Genomic DNA, 21,442 nt, shown 5'->3' on the forward strand with positions numbered 1-21,442 from the left:
TTCTGTTTTTTTTTCTATTATTTTGAACTCTTGAATAAGTTATTTGGTGTTGGTACTTGGTTATTGTGAGAACTCATGAAACTTTTTTAGTTTATTTGAATGCAATCCATTGTTTTTTTAATTTTTTATTTATATTTATTGTTTTGTTAATATTTATGTGTGTGTGTGTGTGTGTATATATATATATATATTTTGTCTGCCATGACGTCCGCAATTTTCTGCTACGCTATCCATCATATTTTTATGGCAAATTTTTGGCTTTCCGCCATGAACTGCCACTAACAACATTGGTGTGTGTGTGTACAGAAAAGGAGTACAAGAGAGTTCCTAGACTACTGTAAACAATAAACAAGTAGTACTAGATACAACAAAAGTCAGCTCTAAAGTCTGAACAGACATAATAAAACTTTTCCAACAAATATTCCATCTATAAATAATTCATCATTTTTAATATTAACACTGCTATTATTTGTTATAAAACTTGATCAGCAACATAATACATTACTTTGAACGAACATGATGATAATTAGTAAGTTATTTTATAAATGGGAAAAATTTACCGTTACATGTATGTTTAGGGATTCTCAAGTACATAAAGGTGCATGAATAAGAAAAAAGAGCAGAGAAGACTATCAGCTATCAGGTTACCAGATTCCCATAAACTCTTGATATCTGCTCCAAGCTGGTCTTCCCAGTCTTTACCTAAATGTGACAGCCATAGAAACATCAGAAGTGACACATATTAGTGCATTTTAACAGAAACAAGCTACGGGTTGAGTTTCCGGTTCTTAAATATTCTTCTGCTGCAAAAACTGCATCACTTCCGATAGAAATCTTATCAGCCGGGACCTAAAATATTCAGAAGCAATTTCCAAACTAGAATAGTACCTGAGAATATAATTTATCGGATAAAAAACTTTTGAAATTTCTGAGGGAACACAATGATAAAACTATTTAAGACTGAATAATTTTAGCTGAGAAAAAAAACTTGCAAGAAATTCAATAGCATATCTTCCATAATGATCAGTAATAATCCTCAGTGAATCTGTGAAATCTTTATCTCCCACAGTCAAAGTACAAAACATTTCTGACGTGTATCGCAATACCTATGAAGCATTGGGAGCATGAAACATTGAAACCACGGCAGATAGTGGATCAAATATAATCTAGCACCAACTCAAAAACTTCATTTTAGCACATTTCACAAACCTGCAGCATTGGTAAATCACCAAGAGGGAAGTCGCGAAATCCGGTAATGTTTAGAAAGCTGACCTGCACACAATCCCAATCTTTAAGTCTAGTTGGAAAGAACATGTTTCATAGAAAAGAACAAAATTGTCAAAAGCATACTTCATCAGCTCCTTCTTTATAGTACTGTCCAGCAATATCAACTGGCTTGCTAAGATTTCTTACCTAACAATTAAAATAGTTTCATAAAATAATACACTTAATCACTTAAAGAACATAGATTTACTCTTTAATAATAAAAATTAACAGGCGACAGCAAAAAACTAAAGTCTAGATTGTTCTTGTTTAACTATCAAAAACCATAAATACAATTAAAAAAAATAGTATTATCTCTGATACCTCATTCTCTTTTGTATGTTCTCATACATCATTCTCCTTTGGTTACAACAAGGTCCCCTTTATCATTTGTTCTCACATCAAGACAAGCAATCACTTTAATAAACAATGCTTTGTTAGGAAATCAAAATAATGAATGCACCCTAGAGGCCAAGAATACATATTAGTTAATTTAAAACACGAGGGTTTCCATGATTTATTACCCTTTTTGCAAGTTTTGAAGCTTTGCCTTCCCCAGGCTTCTGTCTTCAAGTGAATATTACAATGGTTAGTTACCATATGTCAAAAGAAAATGATTATAAACTGTGATACAGAAAAATTACATAGAAAGCTATGAAGGCCACCTTTGCCATGTTTGATTTCGGATTCAAGAATCTTCTCAAAATAGAGAGACCAACATCTGAGAATATTATATTCAGGAATCAGAACAAGAATGTGCCATCCCAAGAAAGCCAAAAAATAATAGCCTTGTGTTTTACCTATAAAAACAAGTATATCAAAAAAATTACTGCATTCCCTCCAAAAGAAGAGTGAAATTTGCAGAGATTCAAATTTCATAAAAGTATTCTACCAAAAGCCATTAAAGATTGAAAATGCAAATTCTATGAAAACTATCAGAGACAAGGAAAATTTTCAATTAGAATGGGATTAAATAGTTTCCTAATTCTTTTTCATTTCAATTATTTTTAATCAATTGGAAACTAAGATCATCCTTCAATTCTTACTTTAAGGGAGCATTGATTGCAAAAAATTGCATGAAATAATGTTGATTCAGAAAATTTATTTGTTTGCATGAGCAGAGCCCAATTACAAGCTAATGAAGAATAGAAATTTCAACAAAGATTGCAGCCTCCATTATTAGGATTCTGTATAAGAGAGAGAGAGAACTAAAGGATTGGAATGGAAAATAAAACTTGCCTCCACTCTTCTCTGGGTGGAATTGAACTGCATGCACATTTCCTCTTCTAATAGATGCTATAAATTTGTCACCGTAGTCACAGGTAGAGGATATCCACTCATTGTTGTCATCTGACTGAGAAAATGAAATAAATCAGATTATTGAACACTTTCATGAAAATATAGAGTAATATGTGACAGCCAAAGATACAGAGAGATTTTCAAAAGAAAATTGGAAACATACAGGCATGGCACGATAAGAGTGCACAAAATAGACATGATAATTTCCAACATCATCCAAAATTCCCAAGTCCTTCGTGATTTGTAAAGCATTCCAGCCAATATGGGGTACTCTAAAACCATTTGATGAGTCAAATCTCCCAACAGTTCCAGGTATTAAGCCAAGACCTTTGACTGATTCACAAGAATATTTGTCCGTTCAATAGTCTATAAGAAAGCGTGAATAAAAGGTAATTTGCTCTTGTAGTGCTCAAGAAATTAAGCTTTCTGTTAAATCAGTGACAGAGAGCACTGTCTCCCACATTCTCTCTGTATGTTTGAGAAGCATGCCAAAAATTACTTAGGCTACAGACTTTAACAAATGACTCAGTTCATTCTCAATAGATTCTTTATTACCCAGTTATTCATGTTAAGAAATCAAAAGTCATGACAAAACAAAAATACTTGAGGATGATGTACATTGAGCACTATTTCCACCAGAGTTAATTATAAGAAAACCTTAAATTACACAGTACACACTAAAAATATGATATGAAGGCAAAAGATTCTCCTCTCATTAGCATTGGCCTAATATAAAAATCTTTCAAATCTGGGACTAAAAGTGAATCATAGTTACACATTCATACAGTATTTTTTTTTCAATTGAATACATTAACAGCGTTTAATTAAATTTAACATCTACATGGATGGGAATCTTGACATCCATTTATGTTATAATATTAAAAAAATTGTTCAAAGAGGAATTGAAGGATTAACAATAACAAAAACTAAAGATGGCTTATAACTGACCTGGTCCATTCTCCTCGCTGGATTCAAAAAGCAGTTGAAGTCCAAGACAAATGCCCAAAAATGGTCGATCCTTTTCAATATATGAACATAGTGCTTCATCCATTCTGCAAAGAAGTATGGCATCACTTGATACTGAAACAACAAACATAATAAAACATTTGACTCAAACTAAAGTTCAGAGTGCAATCATCCAAAGATCAGAACAAAAAATTGCCTCAAAAAGACCTTCAAATGTATACATGACAATGCCTAGTTTAAAATCTGAATTGATTAATTCAGCAAAACTAAAGAGACAACAAGACATTACACAATTGATAAAAGGCACCTGCTGCACCTCACATGCACAAAATGAGTTTATTTTACACATTATAGCAAAAGTCTAAAACAACCACTAATACCTTCCAACTTAATCATCCTCAAAATTTTAACCCACCATCTTACTTAGCAGCAGTAGTTTTAAACTCCAATCCATAACAGGAGTCTTGGTTCAACTCATTAGTTAATGTACATTGTAAACTTTAATCAACAAAAGAGAAAGAAGATCCACAGCAGTATTGTACAATTTGAAAGCAACACCGTGTCTTCTCCTCTGTTACCCTTGAATACCCTACTACTTTAACACCGCGGCGCCTCCATTGCTGTTGCTGCTGATCCTCTTCGAACGCAGATTCACAAGCTATGGTCCGGTGTCTCAGTCTTGTCTTGCTGAGTTACATGACCCAATTTTTATTAAATAATTTTTAAAAAATTATACTTAACCTAAAAAACAATCACATTACCAATTAATATAATTTTATAAGTTTATTCTTCTGATTCAAATTCATAAAAAATCCATTCATGAGTTTCTAGCCAATTACAGTAATTATATATTAAGTTTAATTATAACAATAATGTATATTTATGAGTTGTCTATCACCTGCATAATTCTAGCTAAGTGATAGTAAGTCCTTTAAAAAATTATTCAGTTGAATCAAAATTAATGTTAGTGATGATAATTCTTAAAAATTTAGATAAAAAATTGATTCATTTTTAAGATTTTGATAATTAAATTGAAACTTTTAAAACTCTAGGAATCAAATTGATTAATTTATAAAAATTTGAGAATCAAACTAAATTTTTAAAATTTTGGGGATCAAATTGATGATTAATTTTTTAAAATTTATGATTAAGTAAAACAATAATCATGTATGACCTTGATAGTATTATTAATTTGATTTAACAAAAATATTAAGGTCAAAAATAATTTACTCATAAAAAATAATTGTTAAAATTTGAAAACAATTAATAATTCATAATATCAAAAAGAAAAAATAAATTCACCATTTTCTAAAAAAAATAAATTTTGCATCACAATTTTTGTAAAACAAAAACTATTTTTAAAAAAAAAAATAGGTAACAATACTATTATCAAATATTAACAAAACACTAAAAAAAGAACAAGTCATGCTTAGTCAATAAAAAAAATAAGTCACGAATTGAGTCACAACTTCAACTTATACGTAGCTCCATTTTTGTGTAGTTGGTTTTCTTCAAACCAAAAAGGTTATGAAATGGTTTTGTGCATTTGTGCAAACCGGAAGACTTATTCTTTTGATTATAGCGTGAAATCGTTTCCCTCAAATGGACAATTGTTTCAAAAGCTTTTTTTTCTTCAGAAAGTGCAATTGTTGGATGTAGGTGATTTGTTTGAAGCCATGGAGTTAATTCGTGAAGAAGCGAAATAGTTACAATTTTTTTTTTTTTAGCAAATACACCAACTATTGACACGTATCTTTTTTTTCAATAAAAATAATTTTTAGATCCTCAAATGTTATTATATATATATATATATATATATATATATATATATATATATATATATATGAATGACAAAGAAATATTATAACACATTCACACTCCAATACATGCATATAACATAAAACACACAATGATTGTAGACTTTTGAATTGCACATCTTCAGATGTTTATTATTGGGTGATCACACTCATTGTTTTCCAAAATTAACATGTCTTATTTAATAGTTATATTATTTTTTATAAGTAAAAAATGAGCCCCTTTGCACCCTAACACGTTAAACATACGTAATGTTTAAGTATCCTTAGTCCTTAGAGTGAACATTACTTTTGGCTCACAATCATATCCTTTAACAATGTTCGCCCTAGCAAGTTAAACATTCTTAAATGGTAACTTTGACTTAACAAAATCCACCAAAATAGCATACTCCTCAATGGACTTCCTATCCAAACCATTCCTCAACAGTTGAGGAAAAAACAGCCAATTCGCGGTGACCGCCAAAAGCGCCACCACGAGCGGCCCCGACACAGCACGGTGCAGCTGCCACCCACGACGGAGAGCCACCTTCTTCACAGCCACCTCCACTACCATACACACACCGTGAAGCACAAAAAAACACGTAACCTCCCACGTGGGAGGCACACGTGTAAGGTAATAATATAATAACTCGTGCACAAGCCCGGACACAAGGAACGTGGCCAACATGGCAGCTGACGTGGCACACAAGGGGCCGACAAAACTCGTAGACATACGGCGTATAGGGTCGTATACGGTGGGCCGTAGAATATGAGTAACCGTGAGGTTCCATCTACGACCCCAAAAGTCTTGAAGAGATGTACAAAGGTAGGGTTCGTTGAATTGAGGTTCTATCTCAAAACCAAAAAGGGTTTGAACAGTGGCTCCAACAAGGACTAACATAAGCTCTAAGGCAAGGTACACGTGGCAGCAATAAATGACTAACAAGAAATCAGGATGCAAGGTTTCTTTGTAGTTATAAACACCTAAGATCATTACAAAAATAAGAACTTTTAGGAACAAAAGCCATTTGGGTTTGTTGGTGGTGTTTTTTTCATTGGTTGATGGGTTTTGTTTGGGGGTGATGGGAAGGGAAGCAATGGAGATGAATTGAACAATGTTTGGGGGTGATAGGGCAAGAGGGCCTTGGTTGAAGGAGAAAAGGAAGAGCTTGAAAGTGCCAAGCCAAGAAATGAAGAAGGAAGTGTATCCAACTAAGGTGGGTGAAGAGAGTTTCAAGGGAAGGGTGATGAAGAGGTAGAGAATTGGAAGGAGGGAGAGAAGTCTCAAGAAGCCCTTTGGTATTCTTGAAGCTATGTAATAACAATAACATAGACATAAGATTGCTGAAATCCATACTTTGATGAACCTTTCAATTTCATCATCCATCTCCCTTGAATCTGTCCTGATGAGTATGTGAAATGTCAATGGAAATGATGAGTAATATTATAGATAGGAGAGGATCTCTCATACATTTTTTTTAATCACCATGTGATATTGAAGAGAAGACTCAAGGCTGGAACGATAAATAATTGGTGTGTTATATACATAAAATAATATCCTCACGATATATCAAATCTGGAAGTAAACGATTGGCTTAATATATAATTCATGTTATTGCTAAATCCTAATGCAGGATACTTCCCTTTTAATTGTTATTGCCTCCAGAAAGTTTGAAAGAGGTTTCTTCTATGATAGTCAGCAGCCGAAGACGCGTGTATATATATCTATCTATATATATATATAACCTCAAGAAGATGAATAAAAACTTAAATATATGATTTGTCAAAAGTCGTACTTTATTGTTTTATTTCACTTAACTAACTTTTTGGAATTGAGACATTTTTCCTTTATGTGGATTGGTATCGTTGTTTGTTTGATATACTTAGGCTAGCACGATACGTTGGATGATAAAATTTTGGTCTCAAAGTCTAAACTAAAGATGAAGGAATACTATCAATTCATCTTCTGTTTTTTTTTTTCTTAAAAAAATTGAGTTGTTTTTATCTAGATTTGTCTCTTTTATGTAATTTATCTTTTGCTTAGTTTTTGTTAGCAAGTTTCCTTTCAAAAATGAAAGTAAACACGTTACAATATCTGATGATAATGACATCAATTTGTGTGTAAGTAAAAAATGAAAATAAATACGTCACAATAAAATACTGTTGGTAGTGATTTTGAAGGTTTTTAAAATGGGATTAGTGATTGAATTGATGGAGGTACTAATTCAAGGTTGAATGTTTTAATCATAGCTGAATTGTGATTAAACTATTTTTATATTTTTTTATATTATATAACACTTTAAGTAATAAAAAAATCCAGACCTGTAAAAAATTAGGATCTAAAACATTATAAATTAGTATAAATAATTAAATTATATGTTTTATTAATAAAAATTAATATTAGTAAACAAACTAATTGATTCATATGTGAAGTATTTAAATATGTATTTTTATTTATCTTAAAAAATAATTTAGATTAAATAAAAACTTAAAAAATAAAAATTAAGAAGACCAGTTTCATACCAATTCTTTGTGCCGGTTCAACTTCAAAATGTTGGACTGATTCTTTACCGATTCCCACAGATTCTAAAATATTTTGATTTTTAAGAGTGTCGAGACCAGTTTCCAATTGAATCGACCAATCCAATCTTTACTGTTCCCATCGATTCCAAAATATTTTGATTTTTAAGAGTGTCGAGACCAATTCCTGATTGAATCAACCAATCCAATCCAGTTTTCAAAACATTAGTGATTGTAGCACGGTAAGTATAGTTAATACCAAAGGTATATATTCGTGTATAAAATTGGTATCGTCTTATATATATACACACACAATTCTTCCATGTAAGTTAGATAATAAAACAAATAATTAATTAATTTATTAGAAGATCAATAATTAATATCACTTATATACATATAACAAATTATAAAAGATAAATAATCATTTTAGTTCTTAAATATTTAAAGTATGACGATTTTGTTTTGCCGTTAAATTTGTAGAATCATTTTGTCATTAAGTTATAATGTCTAAGAAAGATCAATTTGATATTAAGTTATATTTTTAGAGGATCAATTTAACATTAATTATAAAATTCATTGATCAATTTATCATTAAGTTGTACACAGAAAATTTAATTATCTTTACTTTTTATACATTTAGGAATTAAATTAAAAAATTTATTCTTTCAACGATTAAATTGTATAAGACATTATAAAAATTTTAATTTATCCAATTATAAATATAGTGAAATATTAATTGTTGATTTTTTTTATTAGTGATTAAGATATTGTAGCAATTTATCTCACTACAAAGAGAATTAAAATTTGAATTTTTATCAAAAAAATGTTCATATTTAGTACATCTCGAGTAGGATTCTCTTCAGAGGAAGACACGTGTGAAAAAAAAAAAAGCATTGAAATATTTATGAGTAGGTTCATGGCTATTATGGAAAATGAATATATTCTTGATAAAAAAGTTTTATTATCATATATAATGCACAAAATGATGAAATGTGTTGTCCATTTTTCCTTCTTGTTAACTATGGAAAATACATTATCTTGAGAACTATAAAATGCCAAGAGATTTTTAGCATCGGTCATTGCTACTCATTGAAAAAAGGGCAGTTTCACATTCAATTAAAACATCATTCTTGATAAGTAACATTTTCCAATCATATGAAATGGTCTTACATTTTGGGACCTAGCAAAAACGTGGTAAGGTTAAAAGGCAGAGGAAGAGGAGGGTAAAGGAGGGAGTAGTTTGAGTACTTCAAAAAGCCCAAAGAAATATTAGAGTGTGTGAGGAGTAGAAAAGGGGAAGTGCAATTAGCAGATTCCAAAGCAAAATTATAGATGATTCCAAGGCTCACCCAATTTTCTCTCTTTTAGTAATATTTTTGTGGGTCACATATTCTATTTAATAATTTTCTCTCTTGATTTTATACTTTGTTATAAATTTTAATCAATAAATAAGAGAATATTTGAAGGAATGTATTTCTAATACTTCTCAACTATAAATAGGTGTAAAGTCATAAAAGAGTAACATCCTCTTATGAGACATTCTCTATATTATGAGATTTTTTTATGAAAAAATTTAGATGAACACTCATTATGTCAATAAACATCTAGTGAGAGAAAAATATAAGTGAAAAAAATATAATTTTATACGTAATATAAGTTGACATAAAGAAAGATAAAGAAGGAGAGATATTTATTAGGTGTATAAAAAAAATGGATGTTCATATATCTTGATTCTTTTTTTCATCTCCTCGTACAGTTTCCTTTGCACTTTAGGTGGGTTTTTCTTTCTTCATAGTGATATTTTTCTTTTCTTTCCTTCCACCGTTTTTCTCTTCCTCACCACCACCTCCTCTCTTCTTCCTCCTCTAGCCACCGCCTTTACATCCACCTTTCCCTCCTCCTTTTCTAACTTTATAGTTTCTCTCTATTTGTCTATGGCACCTTCCTTTGTGTCTCCACCCCTTTTCCATCACATTTAACCTTTCAAGTGAACTTATCAAAACCATTAGAGCTAGTAATTAACTTTATACAACACTGTTCTATTCACTCAGATTTGTTATCTGTATACAAGCTCTATTACACAGCACCGACTCAAATTCACTATGAGGTGCTTTGAGTCATCTCCATTTGAATTGTCACAAGGTAAGTACCGATCCAAAAGAAATAAGAGAATAAGGAAAGAAAACAATGTAAAGAAGTCCAAAAAAGTCCAGGACTCTATTATTTGTAGCAAGATTGCTAATGTTTAGCTAAATAAATAACTTTGAGCATGTGTGTCTATTGCCTATTTGTCGTGCAATAATGCTATAATGCTTTTCCTTTAACATTCTGTTTTTGTAGGTGTTGATAGACATTTTTAGTAATTGATTCTATGAAGAAATGAGAAAAGGTCATACATCTGCAAGAACCACGATTCTTTTCTTTATAAAAAAAACTCTACTACACATCACATCTATGACGAAGAAAAAGAAAAGTCATACACCTCAACACATTGGTGGAAAAAAAAAAACCCTTGTGGTTGAGTTGAGAAAAGGTTGTAAAACAAATTTTCCTTTTTGAAGACTAGTATATATGTAACCTTGGTTGTTTCAATTGCTTTGTTTATTCACATGAAGTAAAAACAAAAACTGTTTATTTACATCTCCATAAAGTGATCGAACAGTAGAAAAAGAAGCATTATGCAGGCTTTTCGAAGCATCCAATGATTTCTAAGGCAATTTAGGTTGTTCTATATCTTCTTTTAAACAAGAAGTGTCTCTTCGATGGATCTCTTGGTTTGCTCTTGATCTGTGCTTGGCCTTTTTATTCCCAGTGCTGCACAGGGAAGAAAGAAATCATGAGCAAGGATCTATAAGTCTGTATAGCGAACAGATCAAGGTTCTTAAGATCTCAAAAAGACAATCCAACAGCACGAGTCTGTGTCCAATTATAATCGTCATAGGATGATTTACATACATAAAAAAAAAAACTAATAAACAAATGAAAAATAATAATAATTTTACAAAGAATATAAGTGATAAAAATAATTGTTACATTTAAAAATTAAAATAATAATTATTTTAAGATAAATTTTTTTTCTTATACGATAATTATTATGGGACAAAAAAAGTAATATTGTTTGAGACAACCAAAGGGTAACACACTTGTACTCCATATAAGCCATCCCTTTCGCACCCGACATTGTACTTATGGATCCTTCAGAACGACGGGCAATATGAAGGGCTTTTTCATCTGCATCTTCTTCTAGGTGCTCTAATTCAACTGCATTTTCACCAGACACTCAACACCTGATAGATACACATTAGTTATTTGGCAATGAGCAACTCAACACTGAGTCAAAAGGGAAGGAGGATGCAAACCTTTCCAAGAAGTGTCAATTGATCCTCAAGATGATAATAGCTCAAATGAGGCACTAAGGAGGCAAGTCTGTAATTAGTTGTCAAATATCATCAAAATCTAAGCATATATAGATAGAAAAGAGTGAAGTCCTACTCATAAGTAAATGCTGTAACTTATTCCAAGTAAGACGTACAACAAATCCTGCCATCCCATCTAACACATTAAAAACTTCAAACACAGTAGAGCAAAAGTACAAAACCATGTGTGTCTTGAGGAAAAAATTACTAGAAATGCAACACGGAGTGAACCTAGCTGAAATACCTTAAAGCTGTAACCCTGATCAACTAAAAATTGCTGCCTCTTAGTTGAGTAATACATCTCCTCCTGCAAACACAAGCACAGCAAAGTGTACATTACTGTTAGTATTTTAGGGAAATAGAAAGATAGTTAGTTGCTGGGTGGTGATTGATAGTTGGGTTTAGGATGGAGGTGTAGTTAAAAATATTAATTGGAAGTAGTAGATAACTTAGTGGCCCTGTAGCTCTCAGACAATAGAAGGAAGAGTTTACATTGATTTTTCAAACTCATTACATTAAGATGTTGTCTATTTATAGACAAGTAAGGATAGTAACATCATACTTCTAAAGATAGATTTTTTTAGACTTTATACAATAGTTTAAAATATTATTGTCTACTTAGGTTCTAAAATCTTTTTAGATTATTCATAAAAATATTTTTATATTTTTCTAGTACATTTAACTTCTTAGTGGTTAAAGCAGAAGGGAGGGAAGAGGGGGAAGAGGTAGTTCGTTCAAACTCCCCCACTAACAAATAACAAACTAGTACGTATTGACCGATAAAAAAATTCAGCAGAACCCGTATTTGATAATCACCCCATAAATTTTCTATTATAAAGGTCTAGGGTGTTCCAACTTCCAAGTTGCCTTACCTGCCTCTTCTTGGAGTTGTCTTTCTTCAAATATTCAGCAAAAAACTCTTTTTGTCATTGGACACCATACTTCTTTACACTGTACATTTGCAATAAATCCACCTTTTACTGGATCTAACCAATTTGCCTCATACAGCTTGGGACCAATCAGGAAGTTCAGATCTGTAATCCTTTCGTCCTCTCTGACAAGTGTAGCTGCAATTTCAACTGTCCAGACCTTACTCTTAGTAGAAAAGATTAAGGTCATGGTCAAAGCAACATTAAACTAATGCAAAAATGGCATACCTGTGAGCCCAATTTTACAATGAGATTTAGTGATACTGTTGACTTTACGAAACATAAGGGCCGGAACCACATGCACCTGTTTATCATGCCAAGATATTATGCATAAGGAACAAGAACAACCTTATCTCTAGTGTAGTTATGCATCAAAGATAAGGATCAATGTAACTTATCTCTACTTTCCAAAGGTTGCATAGTTCTAAAACATGTTCTGAAGTCTGTATATTTTCTTTTACTAAAACAAAAACTTCAATTTTCCTTCACGACACTACACTGGTTTAAAATGAGGATGAAAATATGCAAAACTGGAACAGCATGCTCTTAATTAAATTTAGCATGGGAAGAGGGAACTGCTAGTGATATCTGTCCTTGCAATTTGCAAATGTTGTGAGGATTACCATTTTCAAACATTTTATTAAGGCTCTTCGCTTGATATGGCCGTGGTTGTGCTTGGGGCTTTAGTTCCATGTCAAGGTCTGCGTCCACCTGCAGCATTGAAAGAGTTATACCGCAAGAGTCACACATGAAGTTTATACTCCATGACCATAAATTTGTAAGGTTTTGACATCAATAAATACTATATTGATTATAATCCTCAATGTTTTTTAGTAGCAGATGTATATAAAGCATTACTCACCGTATCATTTCTGAAGTCATACTCCTCCAACATGGGATAATTCAAGGCATTTGGCAAGCAACGTTGCTTTACATTTTCAAGCTGTATATAAATCAGAGAAAATCTTAAATATAACAGTTTGATGTATCCTAATGGGTTCGGTTTTTCTATTTCTCTCCCTCAGCGTTTTGTGGTTATATGTAATTGGGTGAGTTAGAAAATTCTGTTGAGTATATTTTTTTCCCCTTTTAAGTATTTATTATGTCTTTTGCTAAGTGAGCATTTCTTATGCTTTCACTTAGTTTTATAATATTTATTGGCTTATAAAAAAACTCTATTCTGGTTTAGGATAACAATCTAGTCTATTCTTTGACACAAATTTTAAATTTTCTTAGAAGCTTCTTGTACGGGATATTTCGACATTATTATTTAAGTATAGGAGAATTGTACAATACAAGCCATGCACTACTAACAGTAATAAGAATTAACACTTATCACTGGCAATTAAAAGCACTCTAAACAATGCCACCAGAGCTGCATCCTAGAGAAGAAAGAATTTAGCATTAAAAGGTATATTTAGCTAGTTCTAATTTTAATAAATGTATATATTCATTTTGTTTTCTTAAATTAAATACAATTAACTCATCCAATTTCACTTCTGTAACATGAATGATCTGATCTAGCATCATTCTCAAGACAAACAACAGATCATCGATACAATTTTTGAGGTCTGACTTGGAAATAGCCTGGATATATAACACGAGAAACAGATACGATTCAACATGAACATGCAAATATGGAAAATTTTAAAAATCACAGCACATAACACAGCTATAATACGTGCAAAATTAATCTAAATAAACTTAAGATAAAATTCTTAAATCACAAGAGTGGATTCATGTTTCCGAAATGAATTTGATTCATTGTAAACATTAAAAAAATGATAAAGTTTATCTAAATTTTATGGTATATATTCCAATTTGTATTGTTACGGATGTTTAAAAAAAATGCAGCTAAAAATATTTAAAGTGTCCTTGCACTGTCTGAAACAAATATGTGTCTGACAATGGTCCAACACAAAGGGTAAAGAAAGTAAAAAAAAAAATTGCTGTAATCTTTTCCGAAAGTTCATACCTAGCTATATTACCTGAGAAGGATCAATTTCAAATGAATGGGTTTCTTTCTCTTCTGCAACCGCTGCCACTTCTGCTTCATTTAGCAACTCATCCTGTGTGCCTTCAATTTCCCCTGCTGCTTTGCTGATTGTAAATCCATCTCCATTTACATTCTAAACAAAAAACAGCAATATGGGAAAAGTTAGCGATAGGAATGCACATAGCATGCAAGACAACACAATATTCTTGGTAATGTCAGAAAAAGCAATTCACAGCCAAAATTATAGTAATTTTTAGTTGTCAAATAATGTACAAAAGGAGAAAAGACCTGAGTTATGACCAACCAATTCAATATAACATGGCAACATTTTAGTAGAGAATGTCTGAAGTATGCACTAGCACAGTCTCAAAATAGAAACCAGACATCAATAAAGGAGTTCAATCCAACATGCCCCACAAATATCCACAGACAAGGAAATACTGGATTGTAGTTACAGGTAGGGCAACAAATCAGCCAATAATATCTAAGGATCATGCACTGGGAACATGACTATTTTTGTACCTATCACCAAGGCCTATGTAGGCAGTAGCGGAGTTTGACCATAATTTTTGGGAGGCCAAAATAGTAAAAAGTATTCATATATTAAAAAATTAAAATAACATAATTATATAAAAAAAATGGGTGAAAACATAATTCTATAACTCAAAACACCAAATAATAAAAAGTGATTTAGGAATTATAAGGTTGATTGAGTGATAAAAAAAAGAAAGGAGAGAAAAAAATTGTGAATTTGATCTCTTCTCTAATAATTAACAACAATTAACAAGTAACATTTATCGATAAAAAAATAAAAAAGTGATAAAAAATATCAGCACATACATATTAAACTAATTCAACAGATAAAAGTTATTTTAACTAATTGAAATAAGAGACAATTTAAAAAATGATATAAAATAAAAAAAGATATAAAATAATGTGTAAGAATTAAAACTTTAAACTTTAATGGTTTAGAGTATAATATTAGTTTCAAATAAAGATTAAGAAAAGTAGAAAACGTTGCTAGCAATGGTGGAAAGAAAACAACCACCGAAAAAATGGATATTCACTTGCCTAAGTGTTGATAATTTGGTGCTTAAGAATGAATGAGCCTTAATGTAATGTAATGGGAATTGTAAAAAAAAAAATTATTAGTATTAGCTAATTATATAAGATAGCTAATTATATAAGATAGCCACTGCCACTGATTCAAAAACGTAAGTATTAAAAAAATTATATTTATAGGGTTATTTTTTTAATTTCTCTCACATTGATATTATTACTTGTTATATCTAATTTGATATTAATTTTTTTAATTATATTTACCGTGTTTGAATTTAGCTTTTGGAATTAGCAAACTACAAAGTGTGAGTGAGTATTGAACTTCGACTTCTACTTCCAAGTGCAATTGTTATTTTTTTTTTTTTTTGCATTAATTGACTATTTCATTTATCTTTTATAAGATGCTACCTAAAAATAATCTGTCTGGAAGTGAAAAAAGAAAAAAAAAAAAAAACAAGCTGAATAGTTAATAAAATCACAACAAGGAATTACTGATAAATTCATTTTTAAAGGGGTAGGTTCTCATGAAAATTTAAATCAATTAAATAAAATTCTGCATAATGAAAATCATGTAGATGAGAATGATGAAATTAATGATTCAAGTGAGCCTAATGATGAGTCAAATAAATCTAATATTGAAAATCTTGGTAATATTCATGAGGCCAGGAATAATCAATTCCTCCTTTAGATGTTTATGATCTTAGAAATTGAGATAATCTTGATAACCAAGCAAGAGATATTTTAGTTGAAAAGGGACCTATTATAGAAATTAATCTTGTTTTTCTTTTACATAACACTTTTAGACATTTTTCTCATACTTATTATTCTAAAAAGTTGAGCAATGGTGAGCCTAGTGATAGGAAATGGTAGGCTTATTTTAAATATGTTGATAAAGTATATTATTTTTGTTGTAAGTTATTCAAATCTAATAATATTAAGAAGAGTTTGTTACCAAATGAGGGCTTAAGAGATTGGCAACATATTAGTGAGAGACTTAAATATCATGAGAATAGTTTTGAGCATATGAATAACATGAATACTTTGAATGAATTGAGAGTAAGATTGAACAAAAATCAACAATTGATAAAAAAAAAAAAAAAAAACTTGCAACAAGAGGTTATGAAAGAGAAAGAATGTTAGAGACAAGTTTTAGTTAGAATACTTTCAGCTATGAAATGTCTCACTAAACATAATTTGGCTTTTCGAGGATTAAATGAAAAATGTATCAAGATAACAATGGTAATTTTTTAAGATTGATTGAAATGATTGCGGAATTTGATTTGATAATGCAAGACCGTGTTAGACGCATTCAAAATTGTGAAATTCATTATCATTATCTTGGGCATAAAATTCAAAATGAGATTATCTCTCTTTTACCCACAGTGTTAAAAGTTCCATCATAATGGTCATTAAAGAGGCAAAATACTTTTTTGTAATTATTGATTGCACCCCTAATTTGAGTCATCAAGAACAAATGATTCTAATAGTACGATGTATAAACATGTCAAATAATAAAATAAAAATTGAGGAGTACTTTTTAGAATTTTTAAAAGTAGATGACATATCTGGATTGGGACTTTTAATGAGTTACAAAATGTGTTGAGGTATATTGATCTTAATGTTGATGATGTGAGGGGTCAAAGTTATGATAATGGTTCTAATATGAAAGGAAAGCATCAAAGAGTTCAAAAATGATTTCTTGAAATAAACTAGAGAGCATTATATATGTCATGTGCTTGTCACAGTCTTAATCTAACTCTTATGTAACATTCTTCTGTTATAACTATTTCTTTTTTTGGAGTTATTCAACACATTCATTATTTTTTAGTTCTACAAAAAAAATGGAAAATTTTGCTTGATAATGGTCCTAGATTAACAGTAAAATCTTTGTCCAATACTCGTTGGGAGAGTCGAATTCAAAGTGTTAAAACTATTAGATTTCAAGGTCCCCAAATAAGATTGGATTTGTTGAAATTACAAAAATTTTGTGATGATGTCAAGTCAAGGAGTGAAACAAAGAATTTGGTTAATTCACTTGAGAATTTTGAGTTTTTACGTGGTATGGTTATTTGGTATGACAACTTAATTTCTATTAATATGGTGAGCAAGAAACTACAATCTAAATCTATGTGCATTGACATTACCATAAAACAATTAGAAAATGTATTGTTGTATTTTGAAAAGTATAGAGATGAAGACTTCACTTCTAGTACAGATATTGCTAAAAGTGTTGTCATTGATATGAATGTTAAGCCTATACTTCCAAGAAAATGTGGTGTTATTAGAAGAAAAAAAATAATTTGACGAGAATAATCAGGATGAACAAAATTCAATGTACTGATGAGTCATTTAAAATTAATTATTTTAAGTTGTTGTGGATGTGACAATTACTTTTTTAAAGAATAGATTTGAGCAATTAAAAATATTTGAAATTGTTTTTGGATTTCTGATTTGATTCAAAAAAGTTAAAGTCTAATCAATTGCAAAAACATTGTGTTAATGTTCACTCTACCTTTTCTCATGGTGATTTATCATATGTCAATTTAGATTATTTTTTTCTTAATTGAAAGTATTAAAAATGACTTTGTCTAATGAGTTAATATGAGCCTTTGAAATTCTTGAGTTTGTAAAGTCATTAAATGATAATGACTTTGTGAAACTTACTTGAGGTCATCAATGCCACAAGAAAGATTGAGTAATTTGACAATTTTATCTATTAAGAATGATATATTGAAAAATATTAATATTGATGTTATTATTAATGTTATTTCTCGAAATACTTGAAGAAACCATTTTTTATGATAATTTGTGTATTTTGTTTTGTAGATGATAGGTGAGGTAAAAATTTTACAAGTAGAGAAAATATTTTGTTCATGATAAAATAGGAGTTGATTGAAGAAAAAAAGTAATGCATATTTTTAAAATTTGTTAAAAATTTGTTTGCCACTAGTTAAATGCAATAAGTCATACAATTTTTTTATGAAAATGTGTCTTTTTTTTTATAGAATATATATTTATATTTTATAATATACAATGTCAGGATCGGCCCTGATCAAGATGCCATATTCGGTTGATCCTGAAAACCTTCGATGTTACAGTAACATCGAGGAAGATTGAAGGCGGTTTTCAAAGGTCACCATGGCCGGTTGTCCCTCAACACCAACCAATTTTCAGAGGAGAACATATATGGGATTCGCCACATCGAGATCTCAAATTGTATCTCAGGCTTAGGTATATATGATCCTGGCAACAACCCAAAGGTACATTGTCACTTGGATGTTCCTCTGAAATCACACAAAGAGGTCGATAGTGGATTTAATGCAACCAAGTGTGATGTAGGATATCCTGAAATTTGTTCTATAATCTAGAAAAAAATTATTTTTTATTTAGTCAACAATGAGATTTGATAAAAGTGTGCCTTGAAAAGGTGCAACATGGAATGTTATTCCTACTTTTTAGTTGCGTTGCTTTATATTACTATTTTTTTTTTTTTTGCTTCTTATATATAGTTTATGAAATCAGTGATTTTGTTGATTGTCAAATACTCGTACTTCTTAATTACATGATATATTTTTAATTTTATTAACAAAAATATAAATAAAAAACAATAATATGTGAAACATCATATCAAGTCATTTAAAATGAGTTAGTTGAGCGATGTATGAATTGTCATAAATTTCATGCATGCTACATGATTTCGATATAAAAAAAATATAAAGACATTTGAATTGTTTTATTCTTTTTTTTTTACAGATGAATTAATTTATTCTTATATTGCTATTTTAGGTAATTAAAAAAGTAAATATTTTCATTTTTTTGTCCCATTTATACGGTATGAAAATTGTATAAAAATTAATTATTTTCCAAACGAGGGATCCACCAAAACTCATCCACCCAATTCCTTAAAAATAAAACGGGTGCTTTAAAATATAAATGTCTATAGAATAGGCCACAGATCGTTTTCCTGAAACAACATGCCTCATTTCTATTTGCACAATTAATAAATCAATTTTAACCCAAAGAAGAAAAACTGAGTAATCAATTGTAAGTTTCTCAGATTTGACTATTAATATCACAATGTTCATCACTATAAAGAATCAAAACAAATATAATGGCACCATAGACTTAACAAAATCCACCAAAATTGCATACTCCCCAATGGCCTTCCTATCCAGGCCACTCCTCAACAGCTGAGGAAAAAACAACCACCTCCCCGTGACCGCCAAGAACGCCACCACGAGCGGCCCCGACACAACGCGGTGCAGCCGCCATCCATGACGGAGCATCACCTTCTTTGCCACCACCTCCGCCGCCGTGCACACACCGTGAAGCACAAAAAAGCACGTGACTTCCCACGTGGGTGGCGCACGTGAAAGGTAATAATATATTAACTCATGCATGAGCCCGGACACAAGGAACGTGGCCAACACGGCACTTGACTTGGCACAAGAAGGACCCACAAAGTGTATGAAAATACGGTATACGGGGTGGTATACGGTGGGGCGTAGAATACGGGTAACCATGAGGTTCCACCTACGACCCCAAAAGTCTTGAAGGGACGTGGAAAGGTAGGGTTCGTTGAATTGTGGTTCAATCTCAAACCCTAAAACGGTTCGAACCGGGGCAGCACTAAGGGCTAACACAAGTTCTATGCCAAGGTACATGTGGCAACAATATAGGACTAAGATGAAATGAGGGTGTAAATTTTCTCTATAGTCATAAGCACGTATGATCATTGCAAAAATAAGCACTTTTAGGAGGAAAAGCCATTTTGGCTTTTGGGTGGTGTTGTTTGTGTGGTTTTTATTTGTTGGTGGTGGGAGTTGTTTGGGGTTGATGGGGAGGGAAGCTATGGAGATGAAATGGAGAATGTTTGGGGGTGATAGGGCGAGAGGGCCTTGGTTGAAAGAAAAAAGAATGAGTTTGAAAGTGCCAAGCCAAACAAGGAAGAAGGTGGTGGGGCCAGCTAGGTGGAAGGAAGAGAGGTTCAAGGGAAGGATGAGGAAGAGGTAGAGAATAGGGAAAAGGGAGAGAAGCCTTAAGAAGCCTTTGGGTATTCTAGAAGTTATGTAATAACAATAGCATAGACATGAGATGGTTGTGAGCCATACCTTGATGAACCTCTCAACTTCACCAATATCCATGATTGATTTTCTTTTCCTCCCTTCTTTCTCTTTCTCTTTGAATTCTCTTCCTTGAATCTAGGTGGTTGTATTGTAGCGGCCGGTGAAAATGTCAAGGAAAATGATGACTATGTTGGTGGATCTGAGGGTCTCTCAAAGATGGAACACAAAAGAGGGAATTACAATTTTTAATTCACTTTTCTTTTAGATGACAGGAGATAATAAGAAACTTTTGGATGCAACTGGGACATGTTGATAAATTATTATTTATTAATGCCTTCATGAATCCTCTATCGCATCACAATTTTTTTTTTTAATTTAGTAGTACAGCTCAGAAAATACATTAAATGGATTCCATAAGTTATCTCACTTTTTATTTTAGTTTAATTTTGTTGCATATTCTCCCTCATATTAATGTCTGCTCTGCTTTCGTATTAAAGTAGTCTTCTTTTTTTGCAAGTAATTCACTTTTAATTATTACTATCATAGTACATCTTATTTTAGTGTATCCTATTTTCTTTTTTATCTCTTTTTTCCCATTAATTCATTATTACATCAATCACCTTTCTTCTTTTTATCTTTCTCCTTCATGGCTTCATTCACCCACGTAGAAGTTACCCACGTAATTTTTAAACGTAACAATTTCAATATTTTTCCGGCCATCTCGTTTGTTCGGTCGGTAGAATATATTAAGCTATCGTTACTCGTTTTCTCTTTTTGGAAAATGGGGAAGGTACGTGCAGAACAGGAGTATGGAAGAGGTGATAATTAAAAAGAACAACTAAGAAAAAGTAATTGATGTAATAAATATGATGAAAAAAATAAGATGAAAATATTGTATATTAATATTAATCCCATTTCTTATTTAACAGTTTAACTCCATGACAACTATGTAATACTAAGCAACCGTCTAGATTATGGGACTCAAAAGTCAAAAGAAAGTGTGGCGGGGTATTCAATAATAAATGAAATTAAATGGAGCAATTAATACTACAGATCAGTTATATTTATAATCAAATTTGACTTCTCTTTCCAAAAATATTGGTAAGAGTAAAATTATGTGGCTTTAAACTTTTAG

At 31.2% G+C, this 21,442-nt stretch overlaps 3 protein-coding genes, 1 long non-coding RNA gene and 1 pseudogene across 7 annotated transcripts in view; all 5 read right to left on the reverse strand.

The window, feature by feature from the left end:
* The window catches only part of LOC102667193 (disease resistance protein RPM1), a 13,313-nt gene extending 12,263 nt beyond the window's left edge, over positions 1-1,050 (reverse strand). For all 3 annotated transcript variants that reach the window (XM_006586046.4, XM_041004714.1, XM_041004715.1), the window contains exon 1: positions 649-1,050. The gene's annotated coding sequence lies outside the window, so the exon portion shown is untranslated. The remainder of the gene's footprint in view (positions 1-648) is intronic.
* LOC106794222 (imidazole glycerol phosphate synthase hisHF-like) lies at positions 1,069-4,219 on the reverse strand (annotated as a pseudogene).
* LOC100810651 (probable long-chain-alcohol O-fatty-acyltransferase 1) lies at positions 5,445-6,936 on the reverse strand. Its single transcript, XM_003530722.4, has one exon. The coding sequence runs from the start codon at positions 6,706-6,708 to the stop codon at positions 5,677-5,679; it is 1,032 nt and encodes a 343-aa protein (XP_003530770.1). The 5' UTR covers positions 6,709-6,936; the 3' UTR covers positions 5,445-5,676.
* Positions 6,937-10,267: 3,331 nt separating this feature from the next.
* On the reverse strand, positions 10,268-14,665 carry LOC100811192 (uncharacterized). 2 transcript variants are annotated; one of them, XR_005886252.1, is made up of 9 exons: positions 14,175-14,665; positions 13,049-13,129; positions 12,810-12,897; positions 12,415-12,490; positions 12,130-12,336; positions 11,502-11,564; positions 11,201-11,267; positions 11,028-11,128; positions 10,268-10,655 (listed from the first exon to the last, which is right to left on the reverse strand). It is a non-coding gene; the product is annotated as an uncharacterized lncRNA (long non-coding RNA). The 2 variants fall into 2 exon arrangements; XR_005886251.1 differs by having other exon boundaries at positions 10,268-11,128.
* A 4,618-nt stretch (positions 14,666-19,283) lies between these two features.
* LOC102667540 (probable long-chain-alcohol O-fatty-acyltransferase 1) lies at positions 19,284-20,941 on the reverse strand. The gene has a single exon (XM_006586047.4). It carries the CDS (start codon positions 20,383-20,385, stop codon positions 19,339-19,341), a length of 1,047 nt encoding a protein of 348 aa, XP_006586110.1. The 5' UTR covers positions 20,386-20,941; the 3' UTR covers positions 19,284-19,338.
* Positions 20,942-21,442: the final 501 nt, after the last annotated feature.

Source organism: Glycine max, chromosome 8, assembly GCF_000004515.6.
Source record: "Glycine max cultivar Williams 82 chromosome 8, Glycine_max_v4.0, whole genome shotgun sequence".
Lineage (NCBI taxonomy): Eukaryota > Viridiplantae > Streptophyta > Magnoliopsida > Fabales > Fabaceae > Glycine > Glycine max.